A 19,816-nucleotide genomic window follows, 5' to 3' on the forward strand; every position below is an offset into this window, starting at 1 on the left:
TTATGCCACAAACTCTGTTGAACTCGTACTGAACCCTTAAAGTCCCCCTGTAGTCAATAACTTTATCCCTTAAAACTCATTTGATCACCAAAATTACATATTGAGATGTTTTTTCCTTGAAAAAAATCTTCATGCCTTAAAATAGCTTGATGTAACTCGACACCCTTGCCTCATTTAGTATACGTGGTTCTATGAATATGCAAATGAGCCCCGCCTCAACTCACTCACTCAGAGATCCACTGGTAATCGATCACATGTTGATCTGATTGGTTACAAGGTAGTTTGTGATGTCAGAAACACCAGCGATTTCAAACCGTGTTTTTGAGACTGTCTTTGGTTCACTGCAGTTTTAAAGCAACACTAAAGCACTTTTCCTCTTCGGTCCCCCTACAGGTTGGAAGCGGTATTGTCCATTACCGCTGTCGTAAATAATTTAGCCTACCGTCGCACGCACGCTCGCTGTTTATCCAGCACCGGCTTTGGAATGAGCGATATCCACAGACAAGGTGGAGTACGTTGCATGATTTTAGGAAAGTATGATGTATTGCGACATCAGAAACGAGCCTTGCTCCACATATCGGCAATTGTAACGCTTGCCGTAAAGCAAGTCAAATTTGTAGTTTTCTTATGTCTCATTCGAACTACAGAAACGCGACCCGATCTGGCAAACTTGCATAGTGTGGTTATAGCCGATAGAGGACTACAAAGCGAATCCATAAGTGCCTTTCACCCTGTTACGACTTGATGAACCACTGATACGATTTTGAAAGCATTATTTTAAGGTACAAAATAATCTTTAGTGTTGCTTTAAGGAGAAAATACTCAGCAATGGTGTTGACTTATGCATTTGCACACGCTTTGTCTTAAAGGAACACTCCACTTTTTTTAGAAAAATATAGGCTCACTTCCCAACTCCCCTAGAGTTAAACAGTTGAGTTTTACCGTTTTCGAATCCATTCAGCCGATCTCTGGGTCTGGCGGTAGCACTTTTAGCATAGCTTAGCATAGATCATTGAATCCGATTAGACCGTTAGCATCTCTCTCAAAAACATGACCAAAGAGTTTCGATATTTTTACTATTTAAAACTTGACTCTTCTGTAGTTACATCGTGTACTAAGACCGACAGAATGAGAGATGAGAGTATAGTTCCTAGTCATATCGGCCTAGAAAATCGCAACTTTTCATTTTCTGTCGGTCTTAGTACACGATGTAACTACAGAAGAGTCAAGTTTTAAATAGGAAAAATATCGAAACTCTTTGGTCATTTTTTTGAGAGCGATGCTAACAGTCTAATCCGCTTCAATGATCTATGCTAAAAGTGCTACCGCGCCAGACCCGGAGATCGGCTGAATGGATTCAAAAATGGTAAAACTGTTTAACTCTAGGGGAGATGGAGTGTTCCTTTAAAGCACATTACAAACATGACATTAAAAGCTTGATTTTCACCACAGGGGGACTTTAACATTTTTCCTGATGTTTTCCGTCATGTCTCATGGATTTGTGTGGATGTGATGGTACCTGCGGGACGGTGAAGGTGCTGACACCCGAGGGCTCGAACACGGCCTGAGAAAGCTCCACTCCGTCCTTAAACCACTTCAGACACGTGTCTTTGTTTACGTTAGTGACCTGCAGCCGCACACACACACACACACACAACGGGTTGGCGCTTTAAATGGCGATGTATTGTCATCATTAGTGAATAAATATCATTACCTTGCACTTTATAATCATTTCACAATCAGAGGTTACTGTCCATGACAAAAACTCCTCGAAATGGGGACCTTGGAAAACAAAACCGAGAAACATTTGATTGTCAAGTCAAGTCATCTTTATTTATATAGCGCTTTTTACAATACAGATTGTATCAAAGCAGCTTCACAGTGATAACATGAAAATAATACAACAAAGTTGTTTCTATTAGAAAATTGTAGGGATGCACCGATACCGATACCAGTATCGGACTGATACGGACCTCATATACTCGTAGTACTCGTAAAAATGTCCCGATACCAACAACCGATACCAGGCAGCGTGTGTACAGTGTTTGTGTCCAGACAAAGAAACACTGACAACAGAAATTATTAAAAAAGAAGGCTGTTTATCAAGTAAATATATCTTATTATTGAGATATTAAACAGAATATAGTAACGCCTATATAGATGTGGTGCGCGAGCTGATAAGAGAAAAACGCGCAGTGGATTGAGCGCGCCCCGGCACAGACGCGCGAGCTGGTCGAGCGCATCAGACGTCAGTGGAAAGTTAGTAGTTCAGTCGGATGTCAATGGCAAAGAAGGTAAAACGAGGCATGTAGCTTATTATCAACGTTAACTGACCATTGAGAGAGAGAGAGAGAGAGAGAGAGAGAGAGAGAGAGAGAGAGAGAGAGCACTTCTGTTGAATGCTCTTGATTGCTGATCGTTCACTCGGCACGTGTTATTTGGATTAAAACTAAATCGAATATGTAAGTAAAACATGAACTGTTACCTTATTTATGTTTAACGAGTGGTTGCCTGCATTATTACAGGACATTTGCAGGTCAAGAAGTTACATGAACTTCAAACATCCAAAGTGCGCGCCCCGAAAACCAGCGTCTCAGTGCGCGAACACTGAATTGAAGTCTTTCACGTCTTGCGCTTGTACGGATGAATTCACACAAAACTATGTAAAAACGTCCGTCTTGGCGAGTATCCTAATAAACAAAGTCTGTTATATCTCAAGTGAACGTAGACAGTATAATTCAAATGGGGTCTGTGTGTTCGGTCTTAAAGGGGCAGTAGTTTAATTAATCTGCTGCTGTGTTTTAATGTTAATCAAACAAAGGACAAATAAATTACTCACTGCTCTTGACTAAATAGGCTACTTTTTTTAACTTTACAAAAACATCCATCTATATTTAATTTATACACTAATGAATATGCAGTGCATTAAATATATAGATTTGATGAACAAATTAAGTTTAAATTTAATAAACAACTAATATGAATGATAATCTTTTGGTTTCTCTACCAATACATTTAAAACTTACAAATGCATGAATTAAAAATGAATTGAAAATAAAAAATACAGGTATCGGTTACGGTATCGGAGAGTACCAAAAATTTAAGTATCGGTATCGGGACATCCCTAGAAAATTGTCATCGTCCACCTTAAGTGAGGCAGATCAATAATATTGTTGAATATTAAATGTCTCCAAATAAGCAAGCCAAAAGCCAAGGCAACATTGTCATAGTTAAAAATATATATATATTATGCTACACAGTTTCCATTAGTTAACATGAACTAACAATGAAAAATACTTCTAAAGCATCTAATAACCTTGATTTATGTTAACTAACATTTACTAAAAAAAATTTAACAGTTTTATCTGTTAACATTAGTTAATGCACTGTGAACTAACTAACATGATCAAACAATGAACAATTCTATTTTTTACTAACTAACTTTAATAAATGCTTAATAATATTGTTTATTGTTATTTTAAGTTAGCTTATGCATTGTTCAAAAATGAGACCTTGCTGTAAAGTGTTAACAATTGTAAAGTCCCGGTTGCATGAGAGCTTCTCGTAATTGAGCGTTCGCAAAGTCCCGCCCCCCTTAGTTACTGTCGCTATGTCCGTCAAGCTACGCCGCTCTCACGCCACACCATGTTCTCACGCAGTGAAAAATACATCGCGGAGCAGAGAGGACACTGACAACACGCTGACAGACAGGCCAGACCAGTTACTTTTTGGTTACTTTTGATATTAAACATATTTAACGAATTTGTTTGGCCATAAAATCTTTAAGATATTAGGTTAAACTTATTTGGCTTGCTGTCCACTAAATGTAGGATATGATAATTGAAGGGCAAGGTACCTAAGATGAAAGTGGAGTTTGGGGAGGTGGAGGGACACTGGAACAGCTGATGCTAGAGAGAGGTAAGCGGCTGCTTATATACTCAGGCTGTTGATTGAAAGATTAGATTGGCTCACTCCTCCCTAACTTACGTTTAGGAACTTCATTAAACAAAGTCTCACCTTTCAAATTTGGTCATTTTTTAAAAGAAATGTAAACAATATATACCGTTTTGTGGCGGTATATATTGTTCCTAGAGGTATATATTGTCGCTGTGTCGCCTCAGTTAAAGCTGCTCGTGAACCGATCATGTCTTCCTTCTAGTTCATTTATAGCATCAAATAAACATGAATGAACATCAGAAGGAATGTTGTTTTAACCGCGGAAAGACGTCAGTACACTCCGCTTCTCAAGTTCAAATCCTCCCATGTTAATCTACTAACTCTCCTGACTGCTTTGTCGGACAAAATGGCGGATGGCGAAGTATGATTGGTCAGATCACCTGTCAATCAAGCTCCCGAAGGGTCAATTGACTTTGTTCATATATGTGTGCATCAGTTGACATGGTTTCTCTGTGCATCTGTTATTGGCTCTAGATCTGTTTTGTCGACTCACCCGACTTTCTCTTCCAGTTTCGTCTGTTGGCCTCAGATTTGGCCAGTGTGTCCCGAAACTCTGACAAACAAACAATACAACAGAAGAATTAATGTTAAATCTGGAGAAATATTCAAGTCAAGTAATATAGAAATATTCAGTATGACCTTCAGCCCGTCGCCAGATAGATCAGAAAAAAATTTACTCTGAATTTGAAAAATGACAATGAACTTCATTAAAATTTTTTTTTTTTACCTTTCTTTGAATTAAAATTCTGAAACAATACCTGGTTTGGTCATGATACCTACTTTCAGTTCATGGTATAAAATCTGATTAAAAAAGCTTTCAGAAAAACGTGGTTATTCTCAATTGTAAAATGTTTGGTGTCGGGAACAACAATTTTTTGTTCTAAACAAAATTACAAATTGTAAAAAAAATAAAAACATCTACTAAATCTTGATTGATAATGCTTTTTATACATTTATTATAAAGAGAAAATCCCCAAATAAATACATTCTGGCCATTTTTAATGAGTAATTTGTATTTCTATTTCAACCAAATGCTGTTCTTCTGAACTTTCTATTCATTACAGAATTCTGAAAAAACTGTATCACAGTTTCCACAAAAATATGATAATAATCAGAAATGTTTCTTAAGCAGCAAATCATCATATTAGAAAGATTTCTGTAGGATCATGTGACACTGAAGACTGGAGTAATGATGCTGAAAATACAGCTTTGCATTAAATATTATAATATGAAACAGTTATTTTGTAATATTTCACAGTATTACTGTTGTAACTGTATTTTTTATAAAATAAATGCAGTTTTGGTGAGCAGAAGAGACTCTAAACGTCTGAAAATAAAAGTGTATATAAAATGAATATACAAATATACATTAGGCTACCATTCAACATTTTTAAAAATACAGTAAAAACAGTAATACTGTGAAATATTACTACAAATGAAAATAAGTTTTCCATGTGAATATATTGTAAAATGTAATTTATTCCTGTGATCAAAGCTGAATTTTCAGCATCATTACTCCAGTCTTCAGTGTCACATGATCCTACAGAAATTATTCTAATATGATGATTTGTCGCTCAAGAAATTATTATCAGTGTTGAAAACATTCGTGCTGCTTCATATTTCTGGTGATGTAAAAAAAAATTCCACTGCTTCCTATTCTACAATATATTTGTTTAATCAAATACAGTTTCCCCTGCGGAACAGCTTTGTGGATTAATGTTATAAAGTAACATTGCAAACATACTCTTATCCACTAACACCAGTGTGAACTGGTTCTTGGCCCGTCCGTCTTTGAGCTGCGCGGTGTACGAACCCTCGTCTTCTTTTGAGATTTGATCAAACAGGATCTCCAGCAGACCTTGTGCCTTGTCAAAGTTAATCTTACGGGCCTGCAGGACACACACACACACACACACACACACACAGCTCTTTAGCAAGTCACCGATGTAATGACTGTTAAGCTGGAGATCTACTGAGACTGTCGCGGTTACTGGTGTGCTGGAGATCTCGGCGTCGTTGAGGATGAGCCGAAGCACCGCAGCGCTGCTGAGATCTTCTGTCTGGAGCCACAGACGAACTCTTCCCTGCTCCGACACGTCCACCTGCCAGCCTTCAGACCTCAGAGAGATCACTGACAGATGAAGAACACATTGCTTTATGTGCATACACAGATTTAAAACAATAGTTCACGCAAAAATGAGCACTCAGTCTGTCACACAAAGCCATCACACCCATTCTCTTTTAATATGTGACCCTGGCCTGGACCACAAAACCAGTCAAATGGGTCATTTTTTTGACATTGAGATGTATATATCATCTGAAAGCTGAATACATAAGCTTTCCATTGATGTATGGTTTGTTAGGATAGGACAATATTTGGCCGAGATATTTGAAAATCTGGAATCTGAGGGTGCAAAAAATCGAAACATTGAGAAAATCACTTTTAAAGCCATTTATGTTCACGATTGTGCTGCATTCACTCACAAAAATAAATGTTTTATATATTTACGGTAGGAAATTTACTAAATATATTCATGGAACATGATCTTTACTTAATATCCTAATGATTTTTGGCATAAAAGAAAAATCGATAATTTTGACCCATACAATGTATTGTTGGCTATTGCCACAAATATACCCGTGCGACTCCAGACTGGTTTTGTGATCCAGGGTCACATATGGAAACGATCTCTTTAAGGTCCTTATAAACTATAGATCTTTCTGAAGCTTTGCGAATGAAGTCTGATGACTGAGTCTTCCTACACTCTCAAACTAAGGTCCTGTTTACAGTATTACAGTTTTTTTCGATTGCTAAACGACAGTGAGCACAACTGGAGCTACATGTGCAAAACTCTAACTACAGTCTGCACAGCCGCAGTTCATGTGGACCAAACTCTAGTTCGTTTGTCATTGCTTGAACACAGTTTTCAAAACTCTACACACTTATCCCATGACTGTAACCACAACCTGCACAACACTGTGGATTTACAGCACTTTGTTCAAATGCTAACACACTGCTGTCAAAACTGTGAACCACACATTCAAAACAGAATAGATTTCAGTCTTGTGCCTTTCAAACACTGCTGATGGCAACTTCAGCTGAAACAGGTGAGATTTACATCCTTACAGTAAATGAGAACATTACAGGAATATATTTTGTATTGCAATTATAGAATATTTACACAGATATATATTACAGTAAGTTTGACTGTAAAATATATATTTTACTGTATTACAGTTTTTTTCGATTGCTAAACGACAGTGAGCACAACTGGAGCTACATGTGCAAAACTCTCTGCACTACCAACAGTCACCTGAGCTAAACAGTTCACATCACCTGCAAAACTCACTCCAAGCAACACAACTCTTAACACATGGCTCAAAACAGGCTCAGTGCAGCCAAACACTATGCACAACCCTCACTGAGATAACACACACTGTCACTCAGAACACACTGAGAGTAAAAACACTAGCATCAAACACCAATGCAGAAAATACAAACTTGTCATCTTTACAGTTTGAACAATTTCAGTGACTTCATACAAAGTAATATTTTCTTCAAAGAAAAGAGTGACATTCTTTCACATGATTTATTTAAATTTTTAGAACATAATTCTTTAAGTTAAATGAAAAATAGCAGTTTGCTTCAATAGTCTGTAGTTATTTATGAAATTACAGTAATGAGGAAAAAAAGGTAACTAAAAGTACATGTAATTCAAACAAATAATTGAGGGGCTAATCCTGCTTATCTCTAGCATCAGGACACAGGTTTTCATCAACATCACATCTAATGTTCTCTCTTGCCATGCACCTGGGGAAGAAGCTTCTGGAGTGCCTTATCCTTCCCTGGTAGTCCTCTGGACTCGTGTCCTCACATCCGGCACGCATGGCTTCCAAAAGAAACATTTGGTCATGTGGGTGGTGGTGACCAAACACTTTACACCTCCAGGCAGAAAAAAACTCCTCTATTGGGTTGAGGAAGAGTGAATGTGCAGGCAGGTACAAAACCAGAAATCTGCGACAATAGCATTTTCCTGCGCATCTGAAAATATTTTTCCTCTTCCTCCTGTTGGGGCCAGCCTTTGGGTTCTGTTGTATATTACAGTATATACAGTAATACAGTAAAAACTATATTTTACAGTCAAACTTAAATAAGTAAATATTCTATAATTGCAAAACAAAATAAATTCCTGTAATGTTCTCATTTACTGTAAGGATGTAAATCTCACCTTTTTCGGCTGAAATTGCCATCAGCAGTGTTTGAAAGACACAAGGCTGAAATCTATTCTGTTTTGAATGTGTGGTTCACAGTTTTGACAGCAGTGTGTTAGCATTTGAACAAAGTGCTGTAAATCCACAGTGTTGTGCAGGTTGTGGTTAAAGTTATGGGATACGTGTGTAGAGTTTTGAAAACTGTGTTCAAGCTATGAAAAACGAACTAGAGTTTGGTCCACATGAACTGCTGCTGTGCAGACTGTAGTTAGAGTTTTGCACATGTAGCTCCAGTTGTGCTCACTGTCGTTTAGCAATCGAAAAAAACTGTATATACTGTAATATACAACAGAACCCAAAGGCTGGCCCCAACAGGAGGAAGCGGAAAAATATTTTCAGATGCGCAGGAAAATGCTATTGTCGCAGATTTATGGTTTTGTACCTGCCTGCATATTCACCCTTCCTCAACCCAATAGAGGAGTTTTTCTCTGCCTGGAGGTGGAAAGTGTTTGGTCACCCCCACCCACATGACCAAATGTCTCTTTTGGAAGCCATGCGTGCCGGATGTGAGGACACGAGTTCATAGGACTGCAGGGATGGATAAGGCACTCCAGAAGCTTCTTCCGCAGGTGCATGGCAAGAGAGAACATTAGATGTGATGTTGATGAAAACCTGTGGCCTGATGCTAGAGAGAGGCAGGATTAGCCCCTCAATTATTTGTTTGAATTACATGTACTTTTAGTTTCTACCTTTTTTTTCCTCATTACTGTAATTCCGTAAATTACTACAGACTATTGAAGCAAACTGCTAATTTTCATTTTCTTTTAAAGAATTGTTATGTTCTAAAAATTTAAATAAATCTGAAAGAATGTCACTCTTTTCTTTGAAGAAAATATTACTTTGTATGAAGTCACTGAAATTGTTCAAACTGTAAAGATGACAAGTTTGTATTTTCTGCATTGGTGTTTGATGCTAGTGTTTTTACTCTCAGTGTGTTCTGAGTGACAGTGTGTGTTATCTCAGTGAGGGTTGTGCATAGTGTTTGGCTGCACTGAGCCTGTTTTGAGCCATGTGTTAAGAGTTGTGTTGCTTGGAGTGAGTTTTGCAGGTGATGTGAACTGTTTAGCTCAGGTGACTGTTGGTAGTGCAGACTGTAGTTAGAGTTTTGCACATGTAGCTCCAGTTGTGCTCACTGTCGTTTAGCAATCGAAAAAAACTGTAAGATGCGTTTTGGTGGATCGGATCACAAGTATGGAAACACATTCCCCCGTTTACACCTGGTGTTTTTAATCCGTCTCTTTTGTCCACTTTCAGTCACTTCTGTCCTGATTTCTTCGAGGGGAGGGTCTATGGGCGGGTAAATTAGGCTTTTCAGATCTTTCAATGTAATGGACAAAATAAGCTCGCGGGATTTACATACGAACACGAGCCGAGACGGCGGAGAAACACCTGTTTACACCTGTATTTCACATCGTCCAAAATGATCCAATCGACCAAAATGCATCTTAATACCAGGTGTAAACAGGGCATATATGTTTGTATATATACATATACATATATATATATATATATATATACATTTCTATATATGTAATCATTACGATCATAACTTATAATAACTGCATATGGATATTAATTGGACAGTCACCTCTGATAACAAATTACTGTAAATTGTTATGAAGAAACATTTTCTGTAAAGCTGCTTTGAAACGCTATATATTGTGAAAAGCGCTTCACAAATAAATGTCAATTGAATTGAATTGAATAAATCAGGATATTAGAATGATTTCTGAAGGATCGTGTGACACTGAAGACTGGAGTAATGATGCTGAAAATTCAGCTTTGATCACAGGAATAAATTACAGTTTAAAACGCATTACAACAGATAATATTTGACAATTTTACGGTATCTTTGATCAAATAGACGAAGCCTTGTGAGTTGAAGAGACTTTGTTCAAAACATTACAACATCTTGCACACCCTAAACTTTGATCGCTATAGTGTTTACTGTTTAGATTCTCTGAAGACTTACGCAGTTTCTGAAGTGCATTGGATTCACTTACACGGGTTTCTGACGTGCCAGCTGAGTTCTGTCAGTCGCTCCAGATCTGAGAGAGAAAACGCCAAATTCAATCACACCATCAAGACAAAGATACCGGCTGCTGTCAGTCAGAATGATCAGACATCTTTGCAAATGAGATTTCAAGTTTAAAGATTGTGTTTGTCATGCAGTTTGATATCGAACACACACAGTCACACTTCATAGGATTAAAACACACAGATCTTGTACAGCACGGTTTAGGGCAAAGGGGCTTGACGAAACATTACTCAACGGCCGCATGATGATAAAATACCGGGGTCACACTAAGAAAAGACGAGTTATGCATCAAGTTTTCAAGCTGAACAGATGCACAAGGTCTTATGCCCCCGTGTTCAGGTGATGCATTATGCCGGGATAGAAATGAATATCTACCCTGGGCAGTGAAGGTGAAGCTAGAGGAGACGTCAGGGTTTCTGCTCAGCTCCACTGTGTACAGGCCCAGGTCCTGCTCTGAGGCGTCCGTGAAGGTCAGAACAGACCTGGACACACATAACATCTCAATCAGGTTTATAGCTACAGTTTACCAAATCATCATCAGCATTTACCCAAACACAAAACTGTACGAATTAATTTCTTCTGTGACAGAAGATTGGAAGTACAGGCGAAAAATTCGAATATGGTGCAAAAGTTCATTTATTTCAGTAATTCAACTTAAAGGTGAAACTAATATATTATATAGACTCATTACATGCAAAGTGAGATATTTCAAGCCTTTATTTGTTATAATTTTGATGATTATGGCTTACAGCTTATGAAAACCTTTTCACAATATTATAATTTTAGGTTTTCATAAGCTGTGAGCCATAATCATAAAAAAATATAACAAATAAAAGCTTGAAATATCTCACTTTGCATGTAATGAGTCTATATAATATATTAGTTTCACCTTTTAAGTTGAATTACTGAAATAAATGAACTTTTGCACCATATTCTAATTTTTCGAGATTCACCGGTGTTCATATAGCTTCAGAAGACTGGGAATATTCAGCACAACACATATGAAATACCTTTATGGGACATTCTATAACAAGTTTTGGTCCACATTTACTTTCATTATACGGTAAAGAAGGACCAGGGTGTTCTTTAAAGATTCAGATTTTCTTTTCCTTAGAAGAAAGAAACTCTCACGAGGTTGAGTAAATATCAACAATTCTTATTTTTTCAGTGACAATTTCTTTAAGAATGTTAGGGTGTATTAAGCACGCACGCACACACACACACACACACACACACACACACACACACACACACACACACACACACACACACACACACACACACACACACACACACACACACACACACACACACACACACGCTGCATGTATTTGATAAAAAATACAGTAAAAACAGTAATATTGTGATTTTTTATTACATTTTAATATAACTGTATTATATTTTAATATATATACATAAATAAAACAGCATACACTCTAAAAAATGCTGGGTGGTTTCAACCCAATTTTGGGTCAAATATGGACAAACCCAGCCGTTGGGTAAAATTTTTACATTACATTTTTAACCCAATGTTTGGCTTTGTCCATATTTGACAGAGTGTATATTAAGATAATTAATATACATGCTAAATATCTTAATATTTGCTGTTTTATATTTATTAAGTTAATAGTTTAATATTGTAGCATCAGTTTTTGATTACTTCATTGCAATGCTTCATGGGATGAGAATCATTTGCTCATAAAATAATTCAAATTTGGAGTCTGTCTTTTTTGTGTTTAATCAGTTTATATATATATATATATATGTTGGTTGGTTTGATTCACAGTTTAGAAGTCTTAATTGACAAACTGTTGGAGTTGCCTATGGCAAAAATAAATGAGAAACAAACTTCCAGAACCAAAGCTACTGAAAAAGTGTCACTGTTGTGCTCATATTATGACATGTTGGCAAAAGACCTGTTGTTTTTGTTCTCCAAGCGGGCTCGTCCAGCATCAATCGCTTTCCCGTAGTTCTTGCTCCACTTAAAGACGTCTCCATCAGCCACATCAGCAGCTTCAAAGCTCAGGGAGATGAAGCCGTCATTATCAACTCCCATCTCAATCTCTCTGGTTCCTGCCGGCAAACGTGGGATAGAGTTAAATGCAACTCCGTGTGAAGCGAGAATGACATCATTATGCAGATTTCCAGGGATCTGACCTGCTTTAGTCTGCGCTCTGACTGGCTCCGACGGCACAGAAGACATGCCGACTCCAGCGGCGTTCACAGCAGACACGCGCAGACGGTACATCTGACCTGCTTTCAGACCTGCAACCTGATCAACAAGCATCCCAAAGCAGCTCAGTCCTCTGGCAAAGCTTTCTGGGACTTCTGGGAGATGCATTTCATTGCAAATGTTTTTTCACGCATGGCTGAATATTAAGATTTTGGGCTATTTTGCTTCCATATTTCTTTCAGACTAGTGGATAGAAAACATCCCAAATACATTGTTTTATTGCATTTGATCTATTTGCATCTGTATTTTAACTATATACACATCTTTAAAGGCTTTGTCAGAAATCTCCACTTCAGCAGCTTTACTTACACCAAACTTTACCGTTTTATTCCTATCTATATTCTGAAGGGTTTTACAGAGGGATTTCTTCATATCATATCACTCGCCTGATGTCAATTTATTTCCAAAAATGTGGTGATTTTTTTTTCTTTTTCTGGCTGTTGACAATATTTTTTGATTTATGGTAATAATAAACAGAGATACAGGGTTATTATCATTAATTAAAACAAAAACTATTAAACACATTTCTGTTCATTGAAATAAAGCTGAAGTACAATAAAATAAAATATAAATATTAGTTACAATAATTAAACTACATTAAAATTAGAAATGTTGCCTGGGAATAAGATGAAATAAGTTTAAGTTTAAGCACTAAAAATATTAACTGAAAAAAAAACTAAAAAACTAAAACCTAATTAGCAATATATATATATATATATATATATATATATATATATATATATAAAACGAATAAAATGACAAAACACATCACAAAATTAAAAATTAAAAATGAAACCAACATTTCCATAAAAAAAGCTAATTCAAAATTAAACTATAAAACTAAAATAACACTGATCCAAAATCCACTCTGTAAAAACCTTTAACTCTAATATGAATGAAACAAGATCCTGAAACTGGCTTTATGTTCAGATTTCTGTTCTGGAAAAGTTGAGAATTAGTGCATATTTAATTAGAACACATTATTTACATCTTTAAACATAACAATTCAGAAAACTTGTAATACAAAACTATTTTCTTTTCATTCACCTTTAGTGTCTTGCCTTAAATTGTTATTCCTGATGCACAAATGCAATTCGAATATGAAAATAAGGATGTAGAATTAGATTGCAATTCAATTCAAATTCTTAAATTCTGAATATTACCCAACCCTGATAAATGTACTGCAAAAAGAGAAACTAAACAGACCTTTAAGTGAGTTTCTGTCACCGCCTCACTTGTCACAGGGGTCCAATCCTCAGACTCCGCCCCCTCACTGATGTCCACTATATACCCACTGATCTCTGATTGGCCCTTGTACATAGGCTCCGCCCACAGCAGCACCAGAGACGTGCACCTCACTTCTCTAAACTCCAGATCATATGGACAACCTGCGAGAAACGAATGAAGAACATCAACACATTTATTCAGTTTTCCATCATCACTCAAATTTTTTTTTATTGTGTTCAGGAAACCTGTTCGAAAACTGAAGAAATTACACACTTCAGCTTTAAATTATATTCCATGCATTTGTTTTTTCTTATATTCACACCACTTTATATGACCTGTGTTATCCGCTTGAACATATTATAAACAATAACACAAAATAAATAAATCATCTAGCTCACAACATGCCAAGGCATACAACTGATAAACAAAGGAAAAATGTAGTGTGCCGTCTCCACTCTTTCTGGTTAAATGAATGTGCTGTAAGTGAAATAACCCTCAAAAATGGCAAACAAGTGAACCAGTACAATGGAAGAAAAACTACTTCTATTGTTGAATTCTGTATCACTGTGCCAGAGAGACCACACTACAAAAATTAAATCATTATGAAATATAAAGAACTGAAAGATTTATGATATTAAAAAAGCCATGTGCCAGATGTGATTTAGTTCAGAGAAGCTTCTAAAAACAAGATTGAAACTCAAATCACATTTACTGTTTCTTATGATTAAAAAGTGTAACAAATAAATTTGTGCAATACATATAAATGTGAAATATAGATGTAATTTTGTAATATAACCTTATTCCTTGCAATGAATAAGGTTATATTACCAAATTACATTTATTTCACATAAATGTAAAATAAATACGTTGATGAAATTAGAAAAGTTTCCAAAATATCCAACCATTTTTTCTTCATCAAAATTGCTACAAGAACAGTTTTGTTGTTGTTGGATATTGCCTTTCATGCAGTGTGTAATAAAGCTGTTTTTGAATGTAAAAAGCAAAGTTTTAAAGATCAAATGCAGAAACGAGTCGTCAGTAATTCCAGTCTCTTTTCCTGTTACATTCTATGAAACAATGTAACTAATTTGCATAATGCCAGCCTGTGCTCTTCATGAGGCTGCCTGTGAACGAGGTCTACTTTGCCCCGCCCACAAACACTGTAGTTGTAGCTGAGACTGGAAGAGTTTGGTTTGTGTTTTTGACATGTTGAGAAGACGCTGTTTTCAGAGCTGCGAATCCACTTTGCTGCACTTCAAAAGTATAAAAGGACGAGGACTCACACTGGAATTGATACGGAAAAAATGATCTTTATGTATCACTGTGTATCAAGTGCTGATATCTGGAGCTGAAATTCAGATTTCAGATTGGTTTCAGACATGCGCTGTAAGTGGTCGACCAATCTAGGCCGTCCGACCAATCACAGCAGACTGGGCCGTCCGACCAATCACAGCAGACTGGGCCGTCCGACCAATCACAGCAGACTGGGCTGACCAATCAATCACAGCAGAGCAGGCTCTCAAGAAAGGAGGGGTTTAGAGAGACTGAATCTTCAAATTAACTCTTTGAGAAATAAGGTGATGTGAAATGTATATTATGAGAAAATGTAAGTGTTTTTTGACCTTGGATGCTACAAATCGACAGGAGAGTAACACAACTATAGATCAACTAAAGTATTACATAAAACAGAGTGAATCATATAAATATGGAAGACAACAAGGACAGTGTAAAAATGTGGTTACACTTTATTTTGAGGTGTCATTGTTACAGTGTAATTATATATGTAAGTACTGTGTAATATTAAGTAACTAGATGTACTTACTATAGGGTTAGGGTTTGGTTAGGGTTAGGGTGAGGGTTAGTTGCATGTAATTATGCATAATTTACTGTTATTATTACTATGGTAAGTACATGTGACATATGTAACAAAGACACTGTAAAATAAAGTGTTACCAAAAATTTATATTAACATCTGCTTACTTATGCATAATAGCATTAATACAAAGAGTAAGATATATTTTGTTCACAAAAGATTAGTCAGGATTGGAAATTCGGAAACCACTAGAACTGTTAATGGCATCTGTATGTATATATATATATATATATATATATATATATATATATATATATATATATATATATATATATATATATATATATATATATAAACATGTAAAATCCCTTATATAATTCCCGTAACTGTGCATGATCTTACCAGCCTCAGGCATTGTCCAGCGCTCGCATAGAAACAGTTCGCTGGGTTCAGAAGGGTCGCCCAGGCCAATGATGTTGGACGCGAAGGCACGAAACTGGTAAAAATTCCCTTCCTCAAGGCCTGTCACCTAAAAACAAAACAGACAAATAATGGAAAAAATGGATGCTGCAGAAAGAACCCTAGAAGACAAAACAATCCAAAAGCACAAACAAAAAATCAAAAACATCTGAGAGGACGACACTCTTATTGGTAGCTGAAAGTATCTTTAAAATCTTTGCATCTTTGTACTAAATCATGCTAACAATGTGTTAAAACATTCTAGCAGAGTGATAATTTGTGCTAAAACATGCTAGCAGAATGCTAAATAATGTCAGCAACATGCTACTTCATGCAGGCAATGTGCTAAAACAAGTTAACAACATGGTAAATCATATTAGCAATGTTTTAAAACATGTATGCAAACAGAATGTAAAATCATGTTAACAACATGCTAATTTATATTATATTTATAATTTATATCAATGTGTTAAAACATGCTAGCAACATGCTCATTCATGCTAGCAATGTGTTTTAAACGAGCTAAAACAAAATATGTAAGCAACATGTTAAAACATGCTGAGAATGGTATATCCTTTTAACAACATGCTAATTCATACTAGAAATGCAAAATGCTAAATCATGCTATAAACTTGCTAAAGCATGCAAAAAATACTAGCAAAATGTTAAAACATGCTATAAAGATGCATGGGAAAGATGTTAGCAAATGGTAAGGCATGCTAGTAACATGCCAATGCTATCAACATGCTAATTCATGCTATCAACATGCTAATTCATGCTATCAACATGCTAATAAAAAAAGCTTGCAACGTGCTAATTAATGCTAGTAATGCACTAACAAAATGCTAAATGATGCTAGACACATTAAGATTTTCAACTTTCAAATTTCAGACAAGGCTTTGCCAAGCCAACATAAATGTTTGTCCCGACAAACTTTACTTTCTTGTGTTGATTAATATTTTTTAATTCGTTTTTTTATTTTATATTTTCAGTTTTCATAATGTCATGTCAGTATAGTTCTTGTTTAAATATTACTTCAAATTAAAATAAATAAAAATGAGGAATGGCATCTTTGCAACTAGCTGAAAAAAAAAGTTATTTATGAAATATTTTATTTTGATATTATTTCAAGTAATGAAAATGTTTCTTCATGGTTTAACTTTTACTTTCAGTTACCAATAACACGCCTGCCCAGGAAAGCCTTTATCTCCGGTGTATTGATCCGCCGGTTGATGTCTATATGGAGGACCATTAGGCCACAGAGGTACTTATCCGATAAACATGGGTTTCCGTGATGAGAAGCAAAGATCACCACGAGTGGCCACCTAGCCACACATAATTGGGATTGGATTTAGGAACACAGGCCTTCTAGAGCCTTTTAGACTCGCGATTAACTGTTGCCTGAATCCTCTTATCAAATCAGAGGCTTATCTGAGAGCCCAAATCTCTTGAGCGTGGAGACCAGGCCACCCACTGCCTGCTGGGACGCAGAAGCTCCACTAGATGGCAGGCGTCAGGAATGGCGAAGGGATTTGAGTGTAGGATCGTGTGTGTTTCTGATGGTGTGTAATGAGGCTGGGCAGGTGGTGTGTCTCCCTGACTGCTCAATGAGAGGCGGAAATCATTAACACGGGATTCACATGCTACGACTCAAAGATCAATGTTTTCTAATTAACATAATGTACTTTGAGTCTTCCTGTGAGCAAATTGAGCAAAAAACAAACAAACAAAAACACGCCCCCCCCAAAAAAAGTGTTAATAGAAACATAAAGAGACATAAAGCTGTTGCTGTGGCCATTTCAGTCCATCAGAGGGCGATGTGCATTCACGACACTTTCCACAGATACAGAAAAAGTGCTTAAAACTCAAAAAACATGTTCAGTTTCATCCAAAAAGGCCCTAAACCTTCAGAAAATGTTGTTTGTTCACCAAGGTCTAAATCGATATATGTTCTCTTTGCTGTAGATTCTTTATCAGTGTTTGCTAAGGCATTATTTTTTAGTCAGATTTAGGTTGTAATGATTAAGTTTGTGCTTCAGATATGAATAATTCCTCAAATCATGCATCTTGTTAAGGTGTGCTGTTATTTACTAAGTGAATGAAATTAAATACACTTTATTGTCCCCAAGAGGAAATTTGTGTTGGACTCAAGGTGTTTACATTGAAACATTAAAATGCATACATTAAAATCACCAGTATTATGATAAATAACAATTCCTATACACACGCATACATATACATACACATAATTCATCATTTAACAATTTAATTGAAAAAGGGATAAAAGACTTCTTAAAACGGTTATATCTACACATCGGAAATCTGTATCGTCTTCCAGAAGGTAACAATTCATACTCAGTGTACAGAACATGCAATGGATCAACCACGATTTTATGTGCTTCTCTCAGAACCGATTGTTCATATAATGACTCAAGAGACAAAAATTATTTTCTCCCAATGGTCTTCATTGCTATTCTAACCAAACGTGCAAGCTTCGACTTTACCTGAATTGTAAGGTTACCAAACCAAACCGTGATGCCATATCTAACTATGCTCTCTATAACTGCCGAATTAATAAAACAACCACATAATTTTCTGGTCAACTCCATAAAGTCTGAGTCTACGTAAAAAATACAGTCTTTGCTGCACACAAGAACAAATTGTATCAACGTGATTCCCCCAACTAAGTGTGTTATCCACGTAGATACCAAGGTACTTATAGGAACGTACTTGCTTAATTGATTTTCCATATAAAAGCACTGGTGTGTGATCACCTATTGATCTAAGATCCGACATATTAGTTCATACAACTGCCAAAATCCAATGTGAAAGCGAACTAGTATTCACGCTAAGTCTAGTTTATGTAAAAGAACATGTTGTCAAAGATGGGAACACCAATTTGCACTGTATTTGTGGACAGTTTTGTTCATTATCACACTTAAAAGTCCTGTTTTAAACAACCAATAATTACCTCAGAAAGCGGGCAAAAAGGACACAACATAGAGTGAGTGTATAGTAATTAAATGGTGCGTTTGTTTACGTGCATCTGCAGCAACTAATGACGAGAGCGGCTTTAAAACTATAAAGGTCGCGGCCTCTGTCCATATACTCCACAAATTAATCATCACTTGTACTAACAATCAATTGGGAAACATTTGTTTCATCAAACCACTATAATGTGATGTTCCGACTTGAACACGGTCTAATTAAAGAGTGAAAACAATCTAAAATAAACATTGCTTTAAGTTTTAATTAAGTCTCCATGGACACCATAGTTGCTTGGTGACACATTTAAAGTAAAAGAACCAAGTTAGACAAAAGGCAGATGTGCCTGGCATGATTGAAATTAAATTTTGAGCAGCAATTATTATTTATGACTGATTTAAGCTAGTATGTATAACCGTATATTCTCAGAAGGCGAAGCACTGCTACTTCTCAGAGAGTTGCGCTAATCACTCCGCAGAAGTATGTGCTTCACCTTCTGAGAATATAGTTCCCAGTATGTATACGGTTAGAAGATGACTGTGTCTCATGTGACCTTGTTATTTGTACACGCTGTGACTATACAAATCACAACATGTAAATAGGAAAATGTTGGCGTTATTTTGTCACTTATTGGGAGCAGTATGCTAGCTGGAGCCATTTACCTCATTGATATTATATAGAGACTAGATGCCCTATTGGCCGCTGGGCACTGAGAAATACGGCCGCCATCTTAAACCGGTCGTACTCCTAGTTTCGTTGCTTAGCAGCAGTCAGATTCCAGAGCACTGTGGAGCATTTTCCTGTTCTAATCGGCGGACCATCGCAAATAGGG

The 19,816-nt window shown here is 36.4% G+C and overlaps 1 protein-coding gene across 2 annotated transcripts in view; it reads right to left on the minus strand.

The window, feature by feature from the left end:
- myom3 (myomesin 3) overlaps positions 1-19,816 on the minus strand; it is a 70,884-nt gene that overhangs the window by 6,366 nt on the left and 44,702 nt on the right. For both annotated transcript variants that reach the window (XM_079627066.1, XM_079627067.1), the window contains exons 19-29: positions 15,943-16,069; positions 13,707-13,888; positions 12,425-12,539; positions 12,184-12,340; positions 10,643-10,749; positions 10,233-10,277; positions 5,949-6,088; positions 5,702-5,846; positions 4,451-4,510; positions 1,715-1,782; positions 1,520-1,627 (exon numbers count right to left, since the gene is read on the minus strand). In XM_079627066.1, coding sequence (XP_079483192.1) covers positions 1,520-1,627; positions 1,715-1,782; positions 4,451-4,510; positions 5,702-5,846; positions 5,949-6,088; positions 10,233-10,277; positions 10,643-10,749; positions 12,184-12,340; positions 12,425-12,539; positions 13,707-13,888; positions 15,943-16,069 — 1,254 coding nt within the window. The remainder of the gene's footprint in view (positions 1-1,519; positions 1,628-1,714; positions 1,783-4,450; positions 4,511-5,701; positions 5,847-5,948; positions 6,089-10,232; positions 10,278-10,642; positions 10,750-12,183; positions 12,341-12,424; positions 12,540-13,706; positions 13,889-15,942; positions 16,070-19,816) is intronic.

This window comes from Phoxinus phoxinus, assembly GCF_949152265.1.
Source record: "Phoxinus phoxinus genome assembly, chromosome: 10".
NCBI lineage: Eukaryota > Metazoa > Chordata > Actinopteri > Cypriniformes > Leuciscidae > Phoxinus > Phoxinus phoxinus.